At 42.1% G+C, this 26,534-nt stretch overlaps 1 protein-coding gene across 1 annotated transcript in view; it reads left to right on the forward strand.

Annotated features, from left to right (window-relative positions):
- Positions 1-26,534, forward strand: part of AOAH (acyloxyacyl hydrolase) — a 344,354-nt gene that overhangs the window by 161,603 nt on the left and 156,217 nt on the right. Inside the window, exons 10-11 of the mRNA XM_007950097.1 lie at positions 3,659-3,707; positions 5,545-5,639. Coding sequence (XP_007948288.1) covers positions 3,659-3,707; positions 5,545-5,639 — 144 coding nt within the window. The remainder of the gene's footprint in view (positions 1-3,658; positions 3,708-5,544; positions 5,640-26,534) is intronic.

Raw genomic sequence — 26,534 nt, forward strand, 5'->3', positions numbered from 1 at the left:
TCTGTTGCCTATTTGCTTTAGTCAGACCTAAGGAAGAAAAATGGCAGCCTCAAGCAGTTCTTTTCTGCTATTTTGAAGAAAGTATACATGAAGAGTCTCAATGATGTAATGAGAGTTTGAGGCCCTTTTAAACCTTGCTTAAGGTCACCCATGTCTAATTCCTTTATTCTGTTTTGAACTGTGTGAAATCAAATGAGGAATGGTGTTAGCAAAGTTTTACAGCAACACAAACAGCTGTTGAAGCAAACCACCTGCTGTCACCATCTTATTGCAGCCATTTTTTTCTATTTCATAAGCCTAGGCAGGCAAAGAGGAAATTCTCCCGTAGTCATCTTACTACCTGCACCACAAAGCTTTGCTGGTGGTGCCCCAGTGCCCTATGAATAATAGATATCAGCTTCTAAGTAGAAGAAAAAGAAGGCAGGAGAAAAGTCTACCAAACATTTATCTGTGGACAACAAAAGTGATGATCCAAGTGTTGTGGGGTCTTAAGCCTATCTGATTTGTTGGGTCTTTGTGGGAAAAAAAAAAAAAAAAAAGAATACCAAATTACAACACAAAATCAAGTATGGAAGTAAATAATTGTTTAAAATAATAAAAGAAATCCTAAAAAATTACTGAAGTCGCAGAAATTCAGGTCCTGCTCTTTTGTGATCTCTCTACCTTGATTGCTTACATGGAAACAGTTCTTGATGGCCATCTTTCTACCTGACTTCCTCTTCCATCTAGAACACTAGTGGCTCTCAGCCACTCCCAACATTCACATGGCTGGGGGTTATGCAAACAAGTGCCCCTGAAGCTTAAGATTCTGCAGCTTCATGGTAAACTGTCTCTGAATAGTTGCTTCATTTGTTCTTGGATGATGAGCGGAAATTTTCCATAAATATTTCCCTCTCTCCAGGACACTAGTATACCAGGCTTATACTAGTAACCACCTACAGACTGCCTTCATGCCCCATGGCCTTTGGGATATAGAGAACATGACAGACAACTGTATGCCAGCCCACACCACCCACCTTATCCTTAGTGATGTGGCTATTCCAGAGGAGTAGAAGACATCCCCTTCAGAGTTCGAGTGTCTAGATCCCCAACATAGCTCCTGTTCTGACAAGCCTAAGTTTAATTGACATGTGGGAGGACAAATAGGGCTTGTCAAGTATGCGAGGCTGTTTCCTTTGTTCCGTGGTCTCACTCCTGCTTAATCATGGTGGGCCACTCGCATAGGAAGGGCCAAGAGGAGACCATGCTAGACCAATGGCAATCCACCATCAGCTCAGGGACGTGAGATGCAGAGTTCATCATTAGTAATGGGAGAGACACTTTCATACCTACTCCTTTCCACTGAGGAAAAATGACTCATAAGTCATAATACCAGAAAAGGCTTTTCAAACATCTACACTCACTGCCGTTGAGTTGGATCTGACTCATAGAGACCCCTTCTTGGGTTTCCAAGGCGGTATCTCTATGGAAGTAGATTGCTGTATGTCCTGCTTACCTAGTGCCACTCTGACAAGAATTTACCCCAAATGGGATGGCTTGAACAAACAAGAGTTTGGGAAGCTAGAAGTCTGAGTTCCATGTGCCAGGGTCTAGGGGCTGGGTGGAAAACCCCTCAACTTGGGCTTCAGCTCTGCCTCCTGCTCCCAGCCCACTGAAACTAGACACTTTTATTCACTCAGACAGCTGCTGGCTGCTGAGGCTAACAAGCCCAGGGTTGACAAATAAAATGGCTCAGTCCCAATGTTACCAAACAACATGGCAGGCCATTGATTCAAATCCATTGAAAGTCCCAGGATCAGCAGAGCATGGCAGGCTGCTGAACAACGACATAGCTACATGCCAGGTTCAAGTGTGCCATAAGTTAGAGATCATTCCCCAAGGCTTCTCCTTATATACAGGAAGCAGACCACATCCCTAAGATAGCTACTCAGCTGCTCACAGTAGATTCTACCATGGAGGTGATTACAAGTCTCATCATGGGGAATACCACATCCCACTGACCAGCCACTCAACCAGGCCAGCCAAGTTGACACACAGACTTAATTACCACACTGTATTTAAAGAAGTTCTGGTGGTGCAGTGGTTAAAGCATTCAGTTGCTAACCAAAATGTCGGCAGTCCAAACCCACTAGCTGTTCCATGGTAGAGAGATGAAGCAATCTGTTTCCATAAAGATTTAGAGCCTTGGAAACCCTATGTCCTATAGGTTGGCTATGAGTTGGAATTGACTTGATGGCAGTAGGTTGGTTTTTGAATTTAGTCTATATTTCCCAACTTTGTCCACACAACTTCAGTGTTGAGTGTGATGTTAAAAGGTATAAAGGGGAAGCAATTCCATAGTCAAGTCAGTACTGGGTCAAATAAAGTTAAGTAGCTTCCTATATTTCCAGATTTGTTGGCATCTTTAATGTTTTAATGTGCATTAGGAGCCCCCAAGACCAAGAAGGGAGCTCTGGTGGCATAATGTTTAAGGCATTTGGCTGCTTGCTAACCAGAAGGCTGGCAATTCAAACCCACTAGCCACTCCTCAGAAGGAAGCAATCCACTTCCGTAGAGATACCACCTTGGAAAGGGTCTCTATGAGTCAGAATTGACTTGACAACAGTGAGTTTGGTTTGGTTAAGACCAGGAGAGTGAATAATGTTTCCAACAGGTCTCTATCAGGCACTTTTGTCTTTAATATAATTATTATGTTATTTTGTGCATTATTATATTATTAATATATATTATTATCATTAGGAGCTCAGGTGGCGCAGCGCATAAGGCATTTAACTCCTAACTAGAAGGTTGGCGGTCAAACCCAAATGGAGCAGTGCTCTCCAGATCAAAGTTTGACAAATAGCAAAAACAAAAATAGGATTTTTCAAGCTTTCCCTTAACATTATCCAGATTCTAGGGAGCTTCTTCCTCCACTAGTGGATAGCTTCAGCTTTAGGTGTTAAAAAGTTCTCTCAACTGTAGTAATTTAATTTGTAAAGCAATTCACAGCCCCAACGTTACTTCTAGGCTTCTCAAACTCATTATGCTTGACATTTTGAGTCAGATATTTGTCATAGGGAGCTTTCCTGTGAATTTAGGATGTTTAGCAGCATCACTGATCTCACCGCACTAGAAGCCACTAGCACACCCTCCTACCAAAATGTCTCCAGACTTTGCCAATGTTCCCTGGGGTAGGAGTGGAGGGCAAAATCATCCCTGGTGAAGAATTGCTGCTCTGAAAACATCAATCTTTATATGAACTGCTGAAAGGAAAACGGATTTGCTCTGTAAACTTTCACCCAAACCACAATAAAAAGTTAAATAAATAAATACAGGAATCTTCAGTTACTGGAGATATCAGAACTTTGTGTCACAGTCCTCAGTGCTCCAAGGAGTAAGCGTCCGGACCTGGGCATCTCTCCCATCACTACAGCTCTGCCCTGCACTGCAAAAGAGAAGGCCCAGTTTTTGGATCTATCCTTATTTCTGCCCCAGTTCCTTTCAACTCCAACTGATTAGCATGGAGTGTTACTATATTGAATTAGAGGTTTAAGAGACTTTAAAGGGTTTTACCTATTGATTAGCCTTTACCCTTTTAAAGCCATTTGGGAAGGATTCATTGTATGTGTCTCATAAATTTCAAACACAAACTGTTAATCTCATCATTCCTCTTTTAAAGGGTGTTGATCCAAAAGATGGAATTCCGTATGAGAAGAAATTCTGTGAAGGTATGAATTGTAAGAGCCAGTGTGCTTATTACCATAGAATATTCTTTCCTAGTGTGATTCAAATTGAAGTGAACCAAACACCCAAGTGGAAAAGTGCCTGATGCTAGAACTTTCTTTAAGTTGACCAATTTACATTATTTTCCCTGACAGATCAAAGAAAAACCTGTAAAAGATGTATAAAAAAGAGGCAGAATCTAGGAAAAGCAAAACTGAACTTCTTTAATTGATTCTTTTATTTGGGGACTGGAAATTATAATGATGATATTAGGAAAGGCTCCAGGATGGATAAAAGGAAAACAAAATCCAGCACTTCTCCAAATAAGAAAAAAATAGAGGTGATAACTGCAGTTTTTAATCTGGAATTTTAATTTCTTTCTCAATACTCTACAAGGTCAGAACGCCCTTAGTTTGTAATGATGGGTCCCTGTGTCAACTCAGCTAAAGGTGCATGTCTGGGTGACTTGAGGGTGATCTACAATCTATAGCCTCAGAGATTCCCAAAATAGTGTCAAAATGCCACCAACATCTAGGCCACCGGTACTGTTAAGAGAAACCTACTTCTTCTGTCCCTGCATTACTGAAAACATGTCCAAAGTCTTAAACAAGACCTATGGAAATAGCATACCATAGGATATTTTATGTCTGGGCAATGTTTTTCTCAAACATTTGGAAAGCATTCATTCATTCATTGCAGTATTTCCTGGATACCTATTCCTATTATGTGCCTAGAACTATACTTGGCACTGTGTTTTCATGGCCAAAAAAGATACAGGCATTATCTTCAATCAACTTAAAGTCTAATTATCTTTAAGTTCTTAGAGCAGCAGGAAGGGGGGATAGAAAATGTAAAAAGCTGCATATATTTGTGCAGCTGAGAAATGCTTCTTGGAGAAATGAAAGAATGAACAAATGAATGAATGAATGAATCCAGATCTAGGAAAAACCCTGATGTGAGGTTACCATGGGAAGCCTCTTAAATTCCCCCACATCCCAACCCATTGTGCCCTCCTGGACGCCCTCCTGGCCTTCCCAGTCCCTATTTGGTGTGGCTGGTGCTGCCTGCTGTGGGATACGGAGTTACTTGTAGTGAGGCTGGGTGGCCCTCCACCATGACTGGGGTGTTAGGAGGCAAGAGAAGAGGCTCCCTTCTCTGACTTTTGGAGCTATTGATAGATTCTTCCAGAATCTTAAGAGAGAGAGAAGAGTACATCCATAGGTAAATGGTTTGTGTAGATGGGCCTCATTTGTGTAGATAGGCCTCAGGAACAGATTAAGTGATTTTTAACCTATAAACATATCGGGCTGCATAAAGGCCTTGATATTTCCATCTCTTCATTAATCAACCAGAATAGTCTATCCAATGCTTTTGTGTATAAGGACTTTAAAAGATGATAACATCCTTGAAAAATCAAAATTGATCCATGAGGTCATTAATTCTTAAAGCAAATTGCACCATAAATGGGTGTGTCTTCCAAGAAAGCAATTTCCAGAACCAAAATTTAGGGCATATTTCTGAATTCAGATGAAGTTTTGAGTCCCTTATCCATCCATCATTCACTCAGGATGCTGTGCGGCAGTCTATTTTGTGCTGAGCTGGGAGACACACCTGCATCTGCAGAGCTTAGCCAGCAGTTCGATGGCCTAGAAATCTCATCCAGCTCCTAAAGGCTATGCCCATGCCTCTCTCTCTCCAGCACAGGAACAGAGGCAGTGCATCACTGTTGGGATGTTCTGAGCCTGCAATTCATTCCAGGGTATCTTCCTTCCCAGAACTACCCAACCTGAAGACTCCAGACAACTTGAACACAATAATAATGTGAATAAATCATCTGCCTAGGTTCACAGCCCAGGGGAATTATTTTGCTGGGAGACTCAGCTGGGGCTCATTTCCACATCCCTCCTGAATGGATCACAGCATCACAGATGTCTTTGGTAAGTAATGTTGGCAGTAATCATTCTTGGATGTGCTGGCCTTTGTTTTTGTTTTCCCTTGCTCTCTCTTTAAATGGGACGCCAACTCAAAACAGGTGCAAATTTTCCTCCTCAGCAAAATCTGCCATGAAAGGCGCATCCACAGCCATTTCAGCTTTAGGCAAGTGGGGGCACAGGGTTTCTTCAACTCACGCTTCGGCGGAACATCAGTTCCTCTACTGCTTCCTGTTGTTGTTATGTGCCATCGATTCAGACCCGACTCATAGTGACCCCTCCTTGGGTTGCCGAGGCGGTATCACTATGGAAGTAGATTGCCCTACTTCCAGGACCCCTGAAAATCACAGGTGAGAGCAAGAAGAAAGTGGCTCACAGACAGCACACAAGACCATCAGGCTGGCTTCTCCGTGGAAGTCAGGCACAGACGCTTTGGGGTTTCTCTGGTTGCTTTTTGTCTGATCAAGCAGAAGGGACAGCAGTGCAGGCTGCTTAGCTTCTGGCAGCCATTGCTGCAGCACCACAGAAGGGCTTCAGGGGACAGGCCAGCCTGCTTTCAGTTCCTCAAGAAAGGCAAGACTGTCCTGGAGAATTTTTTAAATTAAGAACATGAAGAAGCACTCCTAGGTATACACCCAAAAGAATTAAAAACGGAGACTCAAATAGATATGTGTACACCAGTGTTCACTGCAGGGCTTCAAACTGGTTCATTCCAGTTAGACCCCCTGCTAAGAATTTGCCTTTCCACTCCAGATATACATAAGAATCGCCTGGGGATCTTGTCAAAATGTAGATTCTGATTCAGTGTATCTGGAGTGAAAAGACAAATTCTCAGCAAGGGGCCAAACTGGAATGGGCAGGTTTGAAGCCCTGGTTCATTGTATCACTATTCACAATAACCAAAAGGTAGAAACAACCTACGTGTCCTCAACAGATGAACAGATCAGCAAAACGTGGTATATTCACACTTAGAAAATACTCTTTGCCGTGGTGTTGATTCTGACTCACGGTAAAGCCCTGTGTTATAGAGAACTGCTCCATGGAGTTTTCTTGGCTGTAATCTTTACAGAAGCTGATCACCAGGTCTTTCTTTCCATGGTGTTGCTGTGCAGGTTTGAGCCTCCAACCTTTAGATCAGCAGCCAGACACAAACAGTTAGTGCCACCAAGCCATGAAGAAAAATGGAGTTCTGATGCACAGTACAAAATGGATAAACCTTGAAAACATTATGCTGAATGAAATAAGTCAGACAAAGAAGGACAAATATTATACAACTCCACCTCTATGAAGTATCTAGAATAGGCAAATCCATAGAGAGCAAAGCTTATTAGTGGTTCCTGGGGGCTGGGAGGAAGAAGGAATGGAGATCTATTGCTTAAGGGGTATTGAGTTTCCATTTGGGGTGATGAAGGACTTTGGAACTAGATAGCAATGATGGTAGCACAACTTAGGGAATGTGATAAATGCCACTGAATTGTACACCTAAAAAATGGTTAAAATGGCAAATGTTGTATTTATTTTGCGATAATAAAAGAAATTAAAAAACAAAGTATGAAGAAGACCATGAGACAGAGTTGCAACCCAGAGAGACTCAGAGAAGTCAAGGCAAGGGAGATCAGCATTTACAGGCTTTATATCAGGCATCATGAACTGTAAGAGAGATGTGCACATGTTACTCAGGTGAACAAGTCATAAATGGCAGGTAAAAATATGATCACAACTCTTTATATTCTCAGTTCATCACTTGAGCACTTTCATGTCATGTTATTAGGAGGCCCATTATCTTCCTTTTAAATTGTGCAAACACCTGGGGAAATTATGTGGTAAAAGGGTAGAGTGGGTGGGGTGGGGGTTCAGGGAAGGGCAGTCAGTCTGAACACCACACATCCAGCAGGGGATACAATAATGTCAGATCCACCATCTGCAGCTGTGGATTCCTAGGATAACAACTTGTCCAGGGCCAGCTATGTAACTGTCAGGCACAGTGCAAAATGAAAGTGCAGGACCCTTGTTCAAATAATGCAGGGGGAAATTCCATTACAGGTACTAAAACATAAGGCACAGACTTCACCTGCAGTCTCTCTCTTCACTATCGAGGTGTTTTTTATTTGCTATTTTATGTCATTCTAAAAGAAATAATTAAAATTTTAAATTATTAGCATGAGTTTTACAATCATCTTTATATTGTGCAATGTGAGTTTTAAATGCAAGCATAAAAACATTTACCTCATATCCAGAATCATGAAAATTATACAACTCTTCTATAGTAGCTTGTGCCTGGACCATGCTCTGTGCTGGTCATAAAGGCAAGTTATACTGAGGAAGATTGGAAAAAGAAAGTAAAGGATAGGCAGAGCACAGGCGAGGTGATTCCAGGGGCAAGTGAAGACCTTCACAGGCACTTGAGCTTCTACACCGAGACCCTGGGGTTCCGCCTCCACCAGCTGTCAGGTCTATGCTCCCTGGGGCTGGCAATGATGAGCTCTGGGGGAACCAGCCAGTATCTCCCCCACCCAGGGCCCCCAATCTGTGGCAAACAGGTGACTGCCAAGTTTCTCTAAACCTCTGCACTGGGACATACTAGGTACTTGGATCAAGCATAGGACTTACCTCTGCCACCCACCAAGTACCTGCAAGGGATGGCAGTCTCTGCAATGACTCCAGCCCTCCCTGTGCCACAGCTCCTGTCAGGGAGACATCAGAACACAGGCTTCCTCCATCTATGCCACTCGGTCACCACCTGGCTGGAGTGAGTGGTCAAGAACCTGTCTTTTGGAAGCAGTAAGGACCTCTGGTGGTGCAGTGCCTAGAGCATTTGACTGCTAACCAAAAGGTTGGTGATTCAAACCCATCAGTCACTCTGCAGAGGGAAGACTGGGAAATCTACTTCTGTAAAGATTTACAACCTCAGAAAGCCAATGGGGGTTGCTATGAGTCAGAATCAACTTGATGGCAATGGGTTTTGTTTCTGGTTTTTAGGAAGCAGGATAGAACTGTGTAAGCCAAGGCTCCAACCTCTACACACACACACACACACACACACACACACACACACCATTGTCCAACTGGGCTTCACTCACATAACACAAACTCAAAGATACAAGGATTAAGAATTTCAAGAAGGGACAGCAGAGCATTAAACCAAATACAGGGCCTTTCTGAGCTCAGGGGTTACACCTCCATAAAGCTGGCCCTGGCCATGGCTGACCCAGCAGTTCCATCAGTCCATCAGTCCATGGTTGTCACTTCTAGGAACACTTGGCTTCAAGAAATGGGGTAAGAATGTGCAAACATTGCCACAACAGGCTTCTAATCCATTCGATTAGAGGTTGGTGCCCCTGCCCAGTAGACAGCATGCTTTGGCAAAATGGGGATGCCTTTGTCATGTATTGCTTTGGGTGGTTCCCCAACTTCTCCTAGAAAGCTGAAGCTCTGACAGAGACAAAGTAAACTATAGAAATTATAAAATGTCCTTGACCCTTGTTCCCAGATTAAAGAAACTGAACATGAATCTAAACACTCTCTTATTGAACCTCTCCCAACACTGGACAAACAGACCTTCTTTTATAAGGGTGAGCAAGGGGAGAAACATATCTGAATATATAAAAATTCTCCAACCACCCAAACCCACTGCCATCAAATCAATTCCAACTCCTAGAGACTTTATAGGACAGAGTAGAACTGTCTCATAGAGTTTTCAAGGCAGTATATCCTTATGGAAGCAGACTGCCTCATCTTTGTCTGGAGAAGCAGCTAGTGGGTTCAAACCACTTACCTTTTGGTTAGCAACTGAATGCCTTAGCCACTGCACCACCAGGAGCTGTAAAAAGAATTATCTTTGGGAAAAGGAAAGGAAAAAAAAAAAAAAAGCTTATTATGGGAAGAGGGGCAACATTTTGGAAAATATTAAACTCAGAATGATCAATCATGGGAGAACAGAAGGGCAATATTTGCATGGGAGGTAGCTCAGTGGGTAGGAATGCACAAGAAAGAAGGACACAGGAAAAAGGTAACTACAGGGTAGAAGTGGGGAGAGAGCTGTTACATTATGGAGATTGCAGTCAACGTCATGAAACAAATGTGTAAGAACTGCTGTATGGAAAATGAATTTGCTCTGTAAACTTTCACCCAAATCACAATAAAAATAAAATGAAATGAAAAATATTAAACTCAGTTTTCCAACAATACTTGGAAGGAGAGTATACCCATGAAAAAGGAACAATTTGAGATCAAGGAAAACAGCTATAAGTGAAACCATGATTACACAAAGTAAAACATCAATGTCGATATTGACTAGAATATCAGCCAATGCCAAAAATAGGATGAGCTTACCAATAGGCCATCCAGGGAAATTCTGAAACTCAGAAAAAGGACTTATATGTAAATCAAGAGTGAAGATATGAGAGGCAAGCAGGGCAACTCCTGGAGATTAGTGAGGAAAGCAAGAAAAACGGAAAACAGGTATAGCTTGGAGAAAATATGGGTTCAATTCCAGAACACCACAATACAGCAAATATAACAATAAAGTGGGTCACACCAATTTTTTGGTTTCCCAGTACATATAAAGTTATATTTATACTATATTGTAGTGGACCTCACTGTATGGAATACACAGGAATCAAATTGACTAGAAAGACACAATGAAAAAGCTCAATATCATCAGTGAGAAATTTGCCAGGGGCCAACTGTGGAACAGATCATCAATTTCTCATACCAAGTTCAAGTTGAAGCTTAAGAAAATTAGAACAAGTCCATGAAAGTGGAAATACAACCTTGGACATGTCCCACCTGAATTTAAAGGCCATCTCAAGAATAGATTTCACTCATTGAATATGAATGATGAAAGATCAGATGACTTGTGGGATGACATCAAGGCTCTCATACATGAAGAAAGCAAAAGATCATTAAAATAACAGGAAAGAAAGAAAAGGCAAAAATGAATATCAGAAGAGATGATGAAACTTGCTCTTGAACTTAGAATAGCTAAAATGAAAGGAAGAAATGATGATGTAAAAGAGCTGAACAGATTTCAAACGGTGGTTCGAGAAGACAAAGTATTAGAATGAACTGTGCAAACAGAGTTAGAAAACCAAAAAGGAAGAATATGCTGGGCATTTCTCAAGCTAAAAGAAATGAAGAAAAAGAATCAGTCCTCAAACTGCAGAATTGAATGATTCTATGGGCAAAATATTGAACAATGTAGGAAGCATCAAAAGAAGATGGAAGCAATACACAGAGTCACTGTAGCAAAGAGAATTGGTTGACATTCAAATAAGTCAGGAGGTAGCATATGATCAAGAACTGATGGTATTGAAGGAAGAAGTCCAAGCTGCATTGAAGGCACTGGCAAAAAAAAAAAAAAAAACAGGCTACAGGAATTAATGGTGGAATATAGCTAAGATATTTCAATAAACAGATAGAACACTAGAAGCACTAACTCATCATGCCAAGAAATAGGAAGGCATCTATGCCAGGAAACAGGAAGAGATCCATGTTCATGGTTGTTCCAAAGAAAGGTGATCCTACAGATGCAGAAATTATCGAACAATATCATTAGAGAGCCCCCAGGCAGGAAACAGGAAGCCAGGAATCAGATGGTGGGATTCAGGTAAGGGGAGAGAGAGCCCCCAGGCAGGAAACAGGAAGCCAGCACTGACAGCCAGATACAGGTAAGTGGGAAGGCCAGGAATTGAACAGAGAGGATTGGAACAGCTAAGGGAGATGAACTTGTCTGTCAGTTTGTCAGGAATCAGATGGTGGGATTCAGGTAAGGGGAGAGAGAGCCCCCAGGCAGGAAACAGGAAGCCAGCACTGACAGCCAGATACAGGTAAGTGGGAAGGCCAGGAATTGAACAGAGAGGTTTGGAACAGCTAAGGGAGATGAACTTGTCTGTCAGTTTGTCTTACTCTGGTGGCTTGCATGTTGCTGTGAGGCTGGATGCTGTGCTACCAGTATTTCAAACACCAGCAGGGTTGCCCATGATGGACAGGTTTCAGTGGAGTTTCCAGACTGAGACAGACTCAGAAGAAAGAAGAAGCCATCCACTTCCCAAAGAATTGGACAGGGAAATTCTTATGAATAGCAGTGAAACACTGTCTAATATAATACTGGACTTTATGAATAGCCCTGAAACATTGTCCAATACAGTGCCGGAAGACAAGCCTCTCAGGTCGGAAGTCACTCAAAATATGACTGGGAAAGAGCTGCCTTATCATGGTAGAACTGACCTTAATGATATGGATAAAGTAGAGCTTTTGGGACCTCCATTTGGTGGCATGGCATGACTCAAAATGAAAAGAAATAGCTGCAAACACCCACTAATAAACAGAACATGGAATGTACGAAGTATGAATGTAGCATAGACCATGAGACTCATTCAAACAGAACAAGGGGACACTGTGTTTTAAAATCAAAAAGGCAGTGTCTCAAGGTTCTATCCTCCCACCATACTTATTCAATCTGTATGCTGAGCAAAAATCCAAGAAGCTGAACTATATGAAGAAGGACATGGCATCAGTATTGGAGGAAGACTCATTAACAACCCGTGATACCCTGACGACACAAATTTGCTTGCTAAAAGTGAGGATGACTTGAAGCACTTACTGATGAAGACTGAAGAATACAGTCTGAGTATGGATTATACCTCAATATAAAGAAATCAAAAATCCTCACAACTGGACCAATAATCAGCATCACAATAAATGGAGAAAAGACTGAAGTTGTCAAAGATTTCATATGACTTGGTTCTATAATGAACTTCAATGGAAGCAGCAGTCAAGATATCAGATGATGTATAGAACTGAGCAAATCAGTTGCAAAAGACCTCTTTCAAGTGCTGAAGAGCAAACATATCTCCTAAGACCAAGGTATGCCTGACACAAACCATGGTATTTTCTATCACCTCATATGAATATGAGAGCTGGACAATGAATAAGGAAGACTGAAGAAGAGTCGATGCTTCTGAGTTATGGTGTTGGCAAAGAATGCTGAAAGTACTGTGGACTGCTAAAAGAACTAACAAATCTGTACTGGAAGAAGTGCAGCCAGAATGGCCAGACTTCTCTCCTGCTTTGGTCATGTTGCAAGAAGGGATCATTCCCTGCAGAAGGATATCATGCTTGCTAAAGTGGCAGGTCAATGAAAAAGGGGAAGGCCCTAAACAAGATGGATTGACACAGTGGCTACAACGATGGGCTTAGGTATACCAGGGATCATGGAGCTGGCACAGGACTGGGTAGTGTTTTGTTCTGCTGTACATGGGGTCACTATGAGTCAGAGATGACGTGATGGCACCTAACAACACTAATCATTAATATCACACATAAGAAAAATTTTACTGAAGGAAATTAAAAATTGTAGCAGCAGTACATCCACAGGACACTGCCAGAAATTCAAGCTGGATTCAGAAGAGGATGTAGAATGAGGGCAATCATTGCTGATATCAGGCAGATCTTGGCTGAAAGCAGAAAATACCATTAAGAGATATAAGTCTTTTTTTTTTTTATTGACTATGCAAAGGCACTTGACTATGTGGATTGTAACAAATTGTGGATAATATTGAAAAGAATGGGAATTCCAGAACATTTAACTGTGCTCACATGGAACCTGTACATTGACCAAGAGGTAGATATTCAGACAAAACAAGGGGATATACTGTATGGTTTAAAATCAGGAAAGTTGAAAAATTTTTAAGTGTTAATTAATCCATTTTAAAATAACAAGAAACATGTCATATATTAACAGACATATTTTTATGAAATATTACTATTTTCAAAAAAATGAGAAGATTGACATTGTTTCACATTTTTATAACTCTCTTTAATCTCTGGCTTACTAGAAAATTTATCTGCTTCCACCTTTAGTCTGTTTTGATATCCATGTATGTAGCCTTTTGAAAGGAGCTCTGGTAGCATAGTGCCTAAGGCACTTGACTGCTAACCAGGAGGCTGGCGGTTCAAATCCACCAGCCACCCCTTGGAAGGAAGGTGGGACAATTTACTTCTGTAGTGATACTGCCTTGGCAACCCAAGGAGGGGTCACTATGAGTCAGGTCCAACTCGATGGCACATAACAACAACAACAACAGCCTTTTGAAAACTGCCTTGTAAGTGAATTAGAGTAAAAAAAGGCAAATAAAGTCTTGGTGTTATGATGAAATAAAGAAGACCAAAGAAGAATTGATGCTTTTGAGTTGTGGTGTTGGTAAAGAATACTGAAAGTACCATGGACTGCCAGAAGAATTTACTAATCTGTCCTGGAAGAAGTGCAGCCGGAATGCTCCTTGGAAGTGAGAATGGCCAGACTTCGTCTCACCTACTTTGGTCATGCTGTCAGAAGGGATCATTCCCTGGAGAAGGATATAATACTTGGTAAAGTGGAGGGTCAATGAAAAAGGGGAAGGCCCTCAACAAGATGGATTGACACAGTGGCTGCAGTGATGGGCTCAGGTGTAGCAAGGATTATGAGGCTGGCACAGGACCGGGCAGTGTTTCGTTCTGTTGTACATAGGGTCACTATGAGTCAGCACCTACTCAATGGCTCCTAACAACAACAACATTATGATGAAAAGAGTGACCTCATGGGCCCCCTGTGAGGGCCTTAGAGACCCCTTCCCAGGGGTCCCCTGAACTGTACTCAGAGAACCACAGTCATAGAGCTTTCCCAATGCCTCTAATGTCTAAAGTTTGGGCACTTAAAAAATTCTATTCGTAATCCTAACGGCAAAAACAGTTATTTAGATGTGCCTGGGGGATACTACTTTGTAGTTTTCAAAATTCTTTGCATCTGGAAATGCTACAGAGGATAAAATGCTTTAGAACAAAATGACGAAGCCATCAGCACAGTGTAAGCTGTTCTCAAAATCCGTATTTCCAGAGCACATTGGAATATCTGAGCCACCCAAAGGATAGTGTCTATTGAGAACTGCTCTACACTGCTGATGGGTTCTAAATTCATGTTGAGGGATGCATTTTGTCTGCTGGTGGTGTAGAGGACACTATTTCACTCTAGAAGAATAGCTAGACTGCTGAGAAATCTCTTCTGTTCAGATTTTAGATGGCAATGAAATAGTCCAATATAACTCAAATAAGTATAACCCTAACCCTATACTATTCTAGGCTTCCTTGGAAGATATATAAGAATAGGGAAGAGAAAACACTTAGTAAAACTCCTCCCACCCTTTCTTCTCCACTCTTCTCTCTGGCTCATGTGTTTTTACTACTTGAGGCCATTTTAGTGATGCCACCAAATGGGGAGAGATCCTAGCCTTCTGGCTAATTCAACAGTTGGAACCATTTTAGTCTATTGTCTTAGTTATCGAGTGCCACTATAACAAATACCACCAATGGGTGGCTATAACAAATGCAAATTTATTTTCTCCCAGTTTGTTGTTGTTGTTGTTGTTATGTGCCGTCAAGTCGGCCCCGATTCATAGCGACCCCTCCTTGGGTTTCCGAGGCAGTATCACTACAGAAGTAGGATTGCCCAACCTTCCTTCCGAGGAGTGGCTGGTGGGTTTGAACCGCCAGCCTTCTGGTTAGCAGTCAAGTGCAGTTTAGAAGGGTAGAAGTCTGGATTCAGGACACTTGCTCTAGGGCAAGGCTTTCTCTCTCTGTTGGCTCTGGGGGAATGTTCTCCTTATCCTTGGCTCTTTGGTGAACTTCATGTGGCATGGTGTCTCGCTTCTCCCATCTCTGCTTTGCTTGCTTATTTAATCTCCTTTACATCTCAAAGGAAATTGACTCAACACTGGTCCTGGACACTCAGGACAGTCTCAGATGACATCAAGGTCAATTGTCACAACATAGTCCACAAAGACATTGTTTTACATCTTACTTTCATGAGTAGCAAGTGGGGTCTTAAAAGCTTGTGAGCAGCCATCTAAGGTACAACTCTTGGTCTCTCTCCATCTGGAAAAAAAAAAGAAGAGTGAGGAAAATCACAGATGCATGGAAACAGTTAATCCAAAGGACTAACGGACCACACAAACCTCAGCCTCCATGACCCTGAGGCTGGAAGAACTAGATGGTGCCCAGCTGCCACTACCAAATGCTCTGAAAGAGATCACAATAGTGGGTCCTGGGTAGAGTGGGGGAAAAATGTGGAACAAAACTCCAAACCAGGCTTACTGGTCTGATGGAGAAGGTAGAACCCCCAAGACTAGGCCCTTAGGCACTTGTTAAGCCTAGAACTGAACTCACCCTTAAGGCTCAACTTTTAGATAAAAGACAGGCTTACAAAGTAAACAATAACACCAGAAAGGTATTCATTCCTTAGGACAATCAACCATATGAGATCAAAAGGGCAGCATTTGCCCAGAGACAAAGTTCAGGAGGCAGGAAGGGATAGGAACAAAGATGAACGGAAACAGGAAATTTAGGGAGGTTATGAGATGAATGGTGTTACATTGTGGGGATTGCAAGCACATCATGAAAGAAAATGTGTATTAATTGTTGAATGGAAGAGTAATTAGCTCTGTAAACTTTCACCCATATCACAATAAAAAGTTAAAAAAAAGAAAAACCCTCAAGACACACCCTCCACTAATCCTGCCTTATTTACATTATAAAGACAGCCCATTCCAGAAGGGATTATAACCACAGGCATAAAGGTTAAGATTTACTACACATATTTGGTGGGGGGAGATGGTGGTTGTTGTTATGTGCCCTTGAGTCTGACCCGACTCATAGCGACCCCTCCTTGGGTTTCGGAGGCAGTATCACTACAGAAGTAGATTGCCCAACCTTCCTTTCAAAGAATGGCTGGTGGGTTTGAACTGCCTGCCTCCTGGTTAGCAGTCAAGTGCCTTAGGCACTATACTACCAGAGCTGGGGGAGGGGGTGTGTGGCCATAATTCCATCCATAGCAACTAGGTTTCTAGTCAGTGTCAGAGCCAATATTTAGGGAAATAGTAACACATTTCTAACACAGCTGTTAACATTCAACACAGGAAACTGAGTGCATAGGTATTAGTGCAAAAGGGGGAATGTGGAAGTCATTAAAGATTAATCATGAATCAGCTGCTAACTCTAGGGCTGGGGAACAAAGAGAAGATGGAAAATTACCAGAAGCTAGAGAAAGTGGTGCCATGTGGATGATGCTCTGACTTTAGGGTGAATAATGTGACACAGCTTTTACTGCCAAGGTCATACAGACCAGCTGCTGCTGGTACCACTGAGAGGTGAGTAAAGATTGGAGCTGGCAACCACTCAAAAAGAGATCAAAATTGGAGATCATGGATTGAGTCTGAGGAAAAGTGTCAACCAAAATTCAAAAACACAAAAATGACCCAGGATTACTGGTCAGATGGGAGCTCTGGTGGTATAGTGCCTAAAGCATTTGGCTGCTAACCAGAAGGCTGGCGGTTCAAACCACCAGCCACTCCTCAGAAGGAAGGTTGGGCAATCTACTTCTGTAGTGACATTGCCTCGAAAACCCAAGGACGGTAGCTATGAGTCATCCAACTCGAAGGCAGTGAGTTTGGTTTGATTTGACTGGTCAGATAGAGATTGGTGAAACCCCAAAGACTATGGCCCTCGGTTATCCTCCAGGCCTGGAACTGGACTCACTCCCTGGATTAGCTCTCAGCCAAACAATAGAAAGGCCTTGAGCAGAGAACATCCACTTCAGGGATTTATACCCCTTAGAACAATCAGCCATGAGAGAACAGAAGGGCAGCATTTGCATAGGGGGAAAGCAAGACAGACCAGAATGCATAGGTAGGAAGGACACAGGGAAGCAGTAATCACAGGGTGGAGAAGGGAGGTGAGTTGTTTATTGCTGGGACTGTAATCAGTGTCATGAAAAAAAAAAAATGTGTATGAACTGTTGAGAGTAAAACAGAGCCACCTTGTAAATTTGCACCCAAATCACAATAAAAATTAAAAAAAAAAAAGGACTGGAGCTGAAAGGGGCAAAAGGCAAAAGACGCTGAGGGTTAGAGCTGACTCCTGCTAAGGGAGTTGACCTCAACTAGAAGCCATTAAATAGTTCCTTCTCTCCTCTTGCTTTCTGGTCTCCTATCTGAGCCTCCCATTTACAGAGGCTGTCTCACAAAGGAGTGTGGGAATTGCAGTTTGCACAGTCCTGCCCCAGTATCACAGAGCAAAGAACAGGAGGGGGGCTTGGAGAGGAAAGAGACAGGACTTCATAGGGCACAAGCAGCATGAACCTTTTCATATTGCGCTTGAATTCTGTGTGAGTTGGCCGTGGGCACCTTGAACAGGCACTGAAGAGCAACAGAGTTTGTGAGGTGGGGAAAAGCTGGAGCAAGTGATCGCCGAACAGCTGTCACAGGTACACGCTACTCAGCCTTGTGGTTCCAGCGAGAATTGGAGGCCTGGTTGATTATCTGCTTGGTCTCAACATGATTAAAGCCTAATTTTTTTTTGTCCTTATTACCCTGAGCCCTGCTTCACCCCTAAACTTCCCAGATTGGCTGCTGTTTTCCAAATGGCAGGTCTTTCCTTTCTTAACTGCCTTTAGGATCCTTCCCAAAAGGTCCAGAAGAGCAGACAGAACAGGTACAAGCCACCAGACGTCATCTTTTAAAATAAGGCCAGGTGAACCTTCTCTGTCCTGTTTCAAGGGACAGAAATTCTGCATTTGGATGATTCTGTAGCACTAACTGTGAGACTGAAGAGTACTCAGGGGCCCCTGACTCCACCTTATCAGTGCTCTATGAACTCTTGTTCCACGCCAAAAAAAAAAAAAAAAAGGTATTGGGAATCTCTTCCAAAGTAAACATAAAGTTGTGTGGTCTGGCTCAGGTCTGACAGTGGGAACGATAGTACCAATCAAGACTGTCTAGAAAACCCAGATGTGTATAGGGTCCATTCCTTTGCTGTTCTAAGTAGTTGAGCATATTGTTGGGAAATGACAAAACAACAACACAAAAAAAGCCCAGTTGCCATCAAGTTGACTATAACTCATGGTGACCCCAAGGTGTAGAAATATGCTTCACAAGGTTTTCAATAAGGGCTTTCAACTGGTTCATTCTGGTTCAACTCCCTGCTGAGAATTTGCATGTCCACCCTAGATGTACTACATCAAACCAAAAAAAACAACTCACTGCCCTAGAGTAGGATCTGACTCATAGCGACCCCTCTTTGGATTTCCAAGGCAGTATCTCTACAGAAGTAGATTGCCCAACCATCCTTCTGAGGAGTGCTGGTGGGTTTGAACTGCCAGCCTTTGGTTAACAGTCACATGCCTTAAGCACTACACCACCGGCACTCCTTGATGTACTATATCAAAATCTACATTTTAACAAGATTCTCAGGAGATTCTTAAAGATCCCCAGGTGATTCTCATGTAAATGTGATGTGGGTAATTCTGTCTGAACTTGACTGCTAAGATTTGGATGTCTTGGAGAGAAGCTGTGAGACTGGGAAGTATTCACAGGCCTCTGACCCCACTTTATAATCCCCTTATGAATCTTGTTCCACACCAAAAGTAACAAATTTTGTAACAATATTGTAAACATAAGAATCACCTTAAGATCTTGTTAAAATGTAGATTCTGACTCAGTTAAATCTAGGGTGGAAATGCAAATTTTCGGGGAGGTAGGAGAGTCAAACTGGAATGAACCAGTTCCAAGCCCTGTTGTCAATGGCTGTTTTTTTGGACGAAGATCACCAAGCCTTTCTTCTGAGAAGCCTTTGGGTGGACTCGAACTTCCAACCTTTGGTTAGCAACTGAGCGTGTTAACTCTTTGCACCACTCAGAGACTCTAATGGAAAAGACAGTAAGTGCTATAGAAAAAGAAGTATTCATTGTTTCGTAATAGACCATTCTGTCCTATAAAGGCAACTAAACTTTTCTTTGCCTTTATCTTCCTATAAGGCAGAGAACGCTTCTACAAAATGGCATCATTCCATCCCAACTGTGTCCGTTGAAAAGGAATCCTCAGTAAGCAGAAAGCAAGCCCTTCTCTCTTGCCCATGCCACCCTCTAGTTAAGCAGTGTGACACCCCAGAGGCCTGTTTACAGCTAATTAGATTAGGAGTGTGTTCATCTGGAAAGATATTTGTAGTTCAATAAAGAGGGTGTGAAGAATCACCCTCGTTGTTCCACTGAAACAAAGATCCAGAGCCTCATTCTGCGGGGTGGAGGGCAGAAGAGATGTTTGTGCTCTCTCCCTCCTTAAACAGCCTTAGCTTCTCCCCAAGATTCCAAATTTTAGCAGTTGAGTACAGGTGCAACTACCCACAATACATGAAAGATCTCAGCTAACAAAGAGAAAATCTGAAAACATTTTCACATTTTTAAAAAAAAAAAAAAACAAAGAAAAAAAATTCCTGTTTGAGTTGTTTTGCTGAAAAGAAAGGGAGGGGCATGGGGAGATCATCAAGGCCAGCAGTGGAGGCTGCCCCCTGCTTCTTCCCCCATCTGTTTGAAAATAATTTCCAAAATATTAATGCTGCTTTTCACTGAACCAGAATTGCATGGTGGGTTGGGGCTGGGGGGTGGGATGAGGCGGTTCTGAAATATAATTTTCCAAATGTTTATTTTGCTCACAAAGGCTGTTGCCTATCCTATTATAAAATCTTAGCACGACCCCTGGCAGGCTGTTGTCTGTAGGGTAAGTAGGTGCAGATTGAATTTCGTGCTGTGTCAAGGGCAAAATGAATCCTTAATCTGGCTGCAGAAAATGCATATTTACCCGAGAGCAAAGCGGCTCTGGTCTTTCAAGCCCATATGCACTTCATTTCTCTGTTTGAGGTGATTTTGTGTATCAGGTTTAGCTAGTCTTGATTAGCCCCAAACAGCATGAGCAGTATCAAAGCTCTCACCTCGACTCTCACTAAACCGCCCTGCACTCAAGCTCTGGATTTATCTGTGCACATAAAACTTTCATTAAGCATAAATGTAGATTTCCATGGCATGTATAAAATATGGAAATTCTTCTGCGTTAACTTCATGTCAACTCCAGAAATATTTAAGGGCTAGAGTGCTTTTATCGTTATTATGTTTTAAGATGAGGAAAGGTTGTTTTTTTGGTAAAACTAGACAAAATTGCATTTTATGCTTTTCAGACATTTTGTGGACTGGCAGATTAAAGATTCTCAACAGTGAGAGCAGAGGTCTCATCCTGGTTACTTCTCATTTACTCTGTCAGAGAAAGGGAGTTCTATTGAATTCCTTTCTCTGACATAGTGAATCCTTTTCTCCAGCAGCGATCAAGCCATAAGACACAGAACGTTATGTTCCCTCTGCCTGCTCAGGAACACAGGCCACATGGCTGTTGCCTGGAGTTCCGTTCAATCCAACACCCTTCCTACTCACGGTGAGCATCAGGGTCCCTGACTTGTCAGCAAATTACGGTGTGCTGGCAGACTTGCTCTTCAGAAAACATCAGTAATCTTACTACAAAGCCTTTACTGTCTTCTGAGAGAAGGAAAAAGACAAACACCCGCTGTTATGAAAAACTACAAGAGGAAATTATTTTATGTTCCATAATTCTGAAAGGCATTTCTAATTACTCACCCCACATGCCTGCTCTCCCAGCACTTTGAATAACAATATCCCCGTAGGAAGGCATTGTGAGCCAGTGAACACCTGTGTTATCCAGTGTGCTGCTAAGATTGGAGTCCAATCTCTTGCTTTCAATCTCAATTGGAATTCAATCTCTTTACTTCCCCTCAAGTTCCTTAGCCATAAAATGGGTTTCAGGGAACTAACTTGTCACAGGGGAAAATAGAATCTCAAGTCAGTTGGGATGTGGAAAGAGGAAATTCTGGCATTTAAAAGTATTTTTGGATGGTTGGAATTGATTTCTATACACCATTTGTTTGTTGGTTCATTCAACTGTCTAATTCCCTCCATACAACATAGGGAACAAGGGCAGAAACTACCCAGCCCAGCTGTAGCCAAAAGCTGAGGGTCAACACTATCTTCTATATGGGGATTTTCTACCCAAGGCAATGGTTAGGGGAATTAGTCAGAAGGTTGAGCTTAGCCATAATCAACACCTTGAACCAGTTCATTCTAGTTTGACACTCTGCTAAGAATTTGCATTCCCATACCATGTATAGAAGCTCTGGTGGCATAGTGCCCAAAGCATTTGACTGCTAACAGAAGGCTGGTGGTTCAAACCCACCAGCTGCTCCTTGGAAGGAAGGTTGGACAATCTACTTCCATAGTGATACCACCTCGGAAACCCAAGGAGGGGTCGCTATGAGTAGGATCTGACTCGATGGCAGTGAGTTTGGGTTTTTTTGGTATATACCACATACACTGAATCAGAATCTATAAGTTTAACATGATCCCCAGGTGATTCTTATGTATACATAGTGAAAATGTAGATTCTGGTTCAGTAAAAGTAGGGTGGAAATGCAAATTCTCGGCAGGGGGTTGAACCTGAATGAGCCAGTTTGAACCGCTGGCCATAATTTCTAGAGGAATATCAAGGGGAGCTTCTTTGAAATGCAACATCTGAAGATCCACAGGCAGAAATTGAGGGCAGCATCATCAAGCCAAGAATTTGGAGCCTGACTGAAAACAGCTCAAAGGAAAGTAAAGCAAGAAGCAGCAGAGAGGTCACAGCTTCATGTTGCTAAAATACGTCTGCAAGCCAGCAAGAATGACCGAGTCAACCCTTCTAAAAAGGCTGTTGTTAGCTGCCATCAAGTCGACCCACATGTCAACCCCATGCACAGTGGTACGAAACGTCCTGTGCCACGCCCATGATCCACAGGTTTTCATTAGGACTGGTAGGACAGTTAGGCCACCTTCAACATACAGCTTCCAAGGTGGCTACCCCTTGGCTTGCCACCTCCTAGCTTGCAGGAGAGGAAAACTCTCAAGTGAGGACACACATATACCTTGGGAGAACTTGACCCAGAGATAACACTCTTCACTCTCTGTCACTTCCTATTTATTTTCCTCAAAGTAGTCACCAGGCTGCCAGAGAGACTGGGGAATGCAGTGTCGTCCAGGGCTGACAATGCCCAAGAAACACTTTGGGAATTCTATTATTAAAGATTAAGAAAATAGTAACCCAGGGCCATCAAAAGAGCAAGTCCACAAGGACAGAACCAGCAAGGTTTTGTGACAGCTTCTCCTAGAAGGTGAGGGATGGGGAAAGGAAGAAAATGAGATCATTTTCTGTGAGTGAAATAGTGAGATGTGAGAGCCCAGGGCAGACCTGGTAATTAGGTCAGCCTCTGTGACCGCTTCTCCCTGTTCTCACCTTTCCAGCTTGACTACTGTGAACTTTGGGCTTCTTCCAATGTCAAATGCTAGATATTGCCTCTCAAAAAAGACATTCTACCCACACATCATACAAATGCCAGGCTGGTTGCTTTAAGTTAAAATGACTGAAACTTTACAAAATCAAAAAGAAATCAGAAGTGGTCTTTGATGATGTGCATCACTTGTTGCTGTTTCTGGTCTGAGGATTTTGTTTGTTTGTTTGTTTGTTTTGTTTTGTTTCTGATTGTGAACGAATTCTTTACACTGGACACACAAAAGAATTGACTTGTGGTTGTCTTTGTCTGAGAGTAAAAACTCGAAAATGCAAACTCACTGCCCTAGAGTCAGATCTGACTCATAGCGACCCCTTCTTGGGTTTCTGAGGCTTATCTTTACAGAAGTAGATTGCCCAGTCTTCCTTCCCAGGAGTGGCTGGTAGGTTTGAACCGCCAGCCTTCTGGTTAGCAGTCAAATGCCTTAGGCACTATGCCACCCATTTAAATTTCTGTTTTCTGGTCTTTATGACATAATTTGGATACAGTTCTCCAATCACAATGGGGGAAAAAAAGCGACAGAAGTAGAACTCAACTGCCCAATGTGTTTTCATTTGGTATGGGACCATTAGATAATGCACCCCTTAACCCATTCATGGAGTAAATAAATCATGGAATTAGAGTTTAAATAATAAATAATAGAAAAGAGAAAAAAAAAAGAAGCTAAGTGGAGCTAACAAGGTAAAAAAACTAAATAAAAAGCACAAAACTCAGACAAAATGATGAAAGATTGAGTCCTGCCAGCTATTCTGTTCTCTGTATTTACTGGTTATATTTTGCTAGAATTTTTTATGTGACTAGCTCTTCACTGGGAGCTCTGGTGGCATAGTGCCTAAGGCATTTGACTGCTAACCAGAAGACTGGTGGTTCAAACCCACCAGCCATTCCTGGGAAGGAAGACTGGGCAATCTACTTCTGTAGTGATACCACTTCAGAAACCCAAGGAGAGTTTGCTATGAATTGAATCCACTTGACAGCAGTGAGTTTGGTTTTTGTTTTTAGCTCTTTACTGTCCCATAAGTTTGGGGGCTGGCATAAGATCAAAGATGAAGTTCTATATAGCCTTTTCCTGAAAATTACTTATTTAGCTCAAGTTCAAGCTTAAATGTTCATAGAATATGCATCCTATGGGAAGCTGAGCAATTATTACTTGTCTGCTTGCATGTTGCATGTTTAAAGCTCTAAATTTGGGGTTAATTTATTACACAGAAATCAATAACTGATACACTTGGTGTTGTGTGTTTCTTTTTTTTTTTTAATGTGTATGTTGTTTGTTGGACTTTCTTGGACATAATAAGATGAATTTAGACTCAGGCTTTTTTATGTGGTATTACCAGTGCTTGAACTATATTTTCCCTACCCCTCTCTGCCTGGCTCCCACTTACTAACCTACAGGACTTACATTAGGTAATATTTTTTTCAAGATACCTTTGGGGCAGTTCTACTGTGTCCTAAATGGTCACTGAGTCAGAATCAACTCGATGGCACTGGGTTTGGGCTCCCTGAACACTAACATCTAGGCTAGATGTCCCTTCTACGTACTGATATAGTACCCTGTACTGGTTGTGATTAGTTGCCATACAATCAGCTCCAACTCATGGCAACCCAATATATAACAGAATGTGACAATGTACTTCCCTATTATATTACTAACAGCTAACTTTTATTGTGTACTTAGAATTCTAAACTTTGTGCATGGATTGTCTCATCTAATCCTCTCAACCACTCAGTGAGATTGGTGTCTTTATTAATCTCTCCTACAGATAATAAAGGGAGCTTTGGTGGCGTAGTGCCTAAGGCATTTGACTGCTAACCAGAAGGCTGGCAGTTCAAACCCACCAGCCACTCTTCCAAAAGAAGGTTGAGCAATCTACTTCCATAGTGATACTGCCTCAGAAACCCAAGGAGGGTGCTATATGAGTCAAATCCAACTCGAGGGCAATGGGTTTACAGATAATAAAATGGAGGAACAGAAGGGTTAAGCAAAGTCTTCTAGGTTACCCAGCTGAGAAGTGTTTATTGCCTGTGCCCCATCCAGCCATAAGGAAGACCCCTATCATTCCCAGCACAGGCAGGGGCTTGAAATGTTCTCTCTCTCTCTCTCTCATCTCTCTCTCTCTCTCTCTCTCTCTCTCTCTCTCACCTCTCTCTCTCTCTCTTTCTCTCTCTCTTCAATCTAGAGATAGAAATGGAGATACAGTTAAAGTGATACATATATATAGAGAGAGAGATATGGACAGTGACGGTTCAATGGTAGAATTCTCACCTTCAGTGCAGAGACCTGGGTTTAATTTCCACTCAATGTACTTCATGCATAGCCCCCATTCATCTATCAGAGGAAGCTTGCATGTTGCTTTGATGCTGAACAGGTTTCAGTGGAGTTTATAGACTAAGATGGAACAGGAAGAAAGCCCAGGTGATATACTTCCAAAAATCAACCCATCAAAATCCTATGGATCCTATGATCTGCAACCAATCAAGGGACAGTGTGGGACAAGACAGCATTTTTCTCCATTGTGTATGGGGTCACTATGGGTTGGAGCTAACACTATAAATACAAATTTCTAACAAATTATAGGGCAGCAATAACTTTCTCCCAATGTGAGACTCATCTCACTGTGTATGGAATTCTAAAGTTTACAAATCAAACTCACAAAGTTTAATCACTTTGTTAAAGTTGTTTATATCAGAGTATTAGCTTGTGAGAACATTGCTGTCTAATTCAGCCTTAAATAACAGAGGCAGAAACCAAATGATACATTCTCTCTCTGTTCTTCCAGAACTTCATCTACCAGGCTCCACTAGAAGATAACCTTACAAAGTGGCAGTGTGTATTCTCCAGGGTGTATGTGAGGGGATGTGTGTGTGAATGTATATGTCAGGGACACACATTAGTTCCACATTTATCCCGCAAATATTCATTCTCCACCCTTCATAAGTTAGACATTGCCTCCTTAAAAGGGAAACAGACGAGGAAGAAGAGTGACAACTCTTGGGTTATCTGTGAAGTTGCCTAACACAGTGTTTAAGAGAACATCCCATAAGCAAGAAATCAAGAAGCCTCCCTTTCAATAACTAGCTTAATCTTGTCCTTCCATAAGATTTGGCAGTTTAAGGAAAAAGCAGAGACCAGGTAGAAGTGGGTTAATAAAACTTGAGGATTGCGAAGATCCCTGCCCGCTTAAAACTTCTCAATTACTAGTCCCACCAGAAACTGAATTCAAATCTCAGCCCCCCTATTTACCATCCTTGTGAATTGAACAAATCATCCAACCCCCCTCTGAGTTTTGTTCACTCTTGTTTTCCTGACCCCTGCCTTGCCCTATGACACCAACAGAAAACACAGACCAGAACCAGAAACAGGAAGTATCCATCATATAATAGGGTGCTTGTGACACCTCTAATTGGGGTAAGGGTTGTCCATTTAATTTACAGCAACTAGACTGACATCTGTCTGAGGTATGTAGGATTTGTTCATACATATATGTGAACAAGATTGGGCAATCTACTTCCGTAGTGATACCACCTCGGAAACGCAAGGAAGGGTCGCTATGAGTCAGGTCTGACTCAGTGGCACATAACAACAACAACAATTATCTATCTATCTATCTATCTACACTTGTTCATATATATACACACACACACACACACACA

The sequence above is a fragment of the Orycteropus afer genome, unplaced genomic scaffold, assembly GCF_000298275.1.
Source record: "Orycteropus afer afer isolate SDZICR_OR568_19922 unplaced genomic scaffold, OryAfe1.0 scaffold00263, whole genome shotgun sequence".
Taxonomy (NCBI): Eukaryota; Metazoa; Chordata; class Mammalia; order Tubulidentata; family Orycteropodidae; genus Orycteropus; species Orycteropus afer.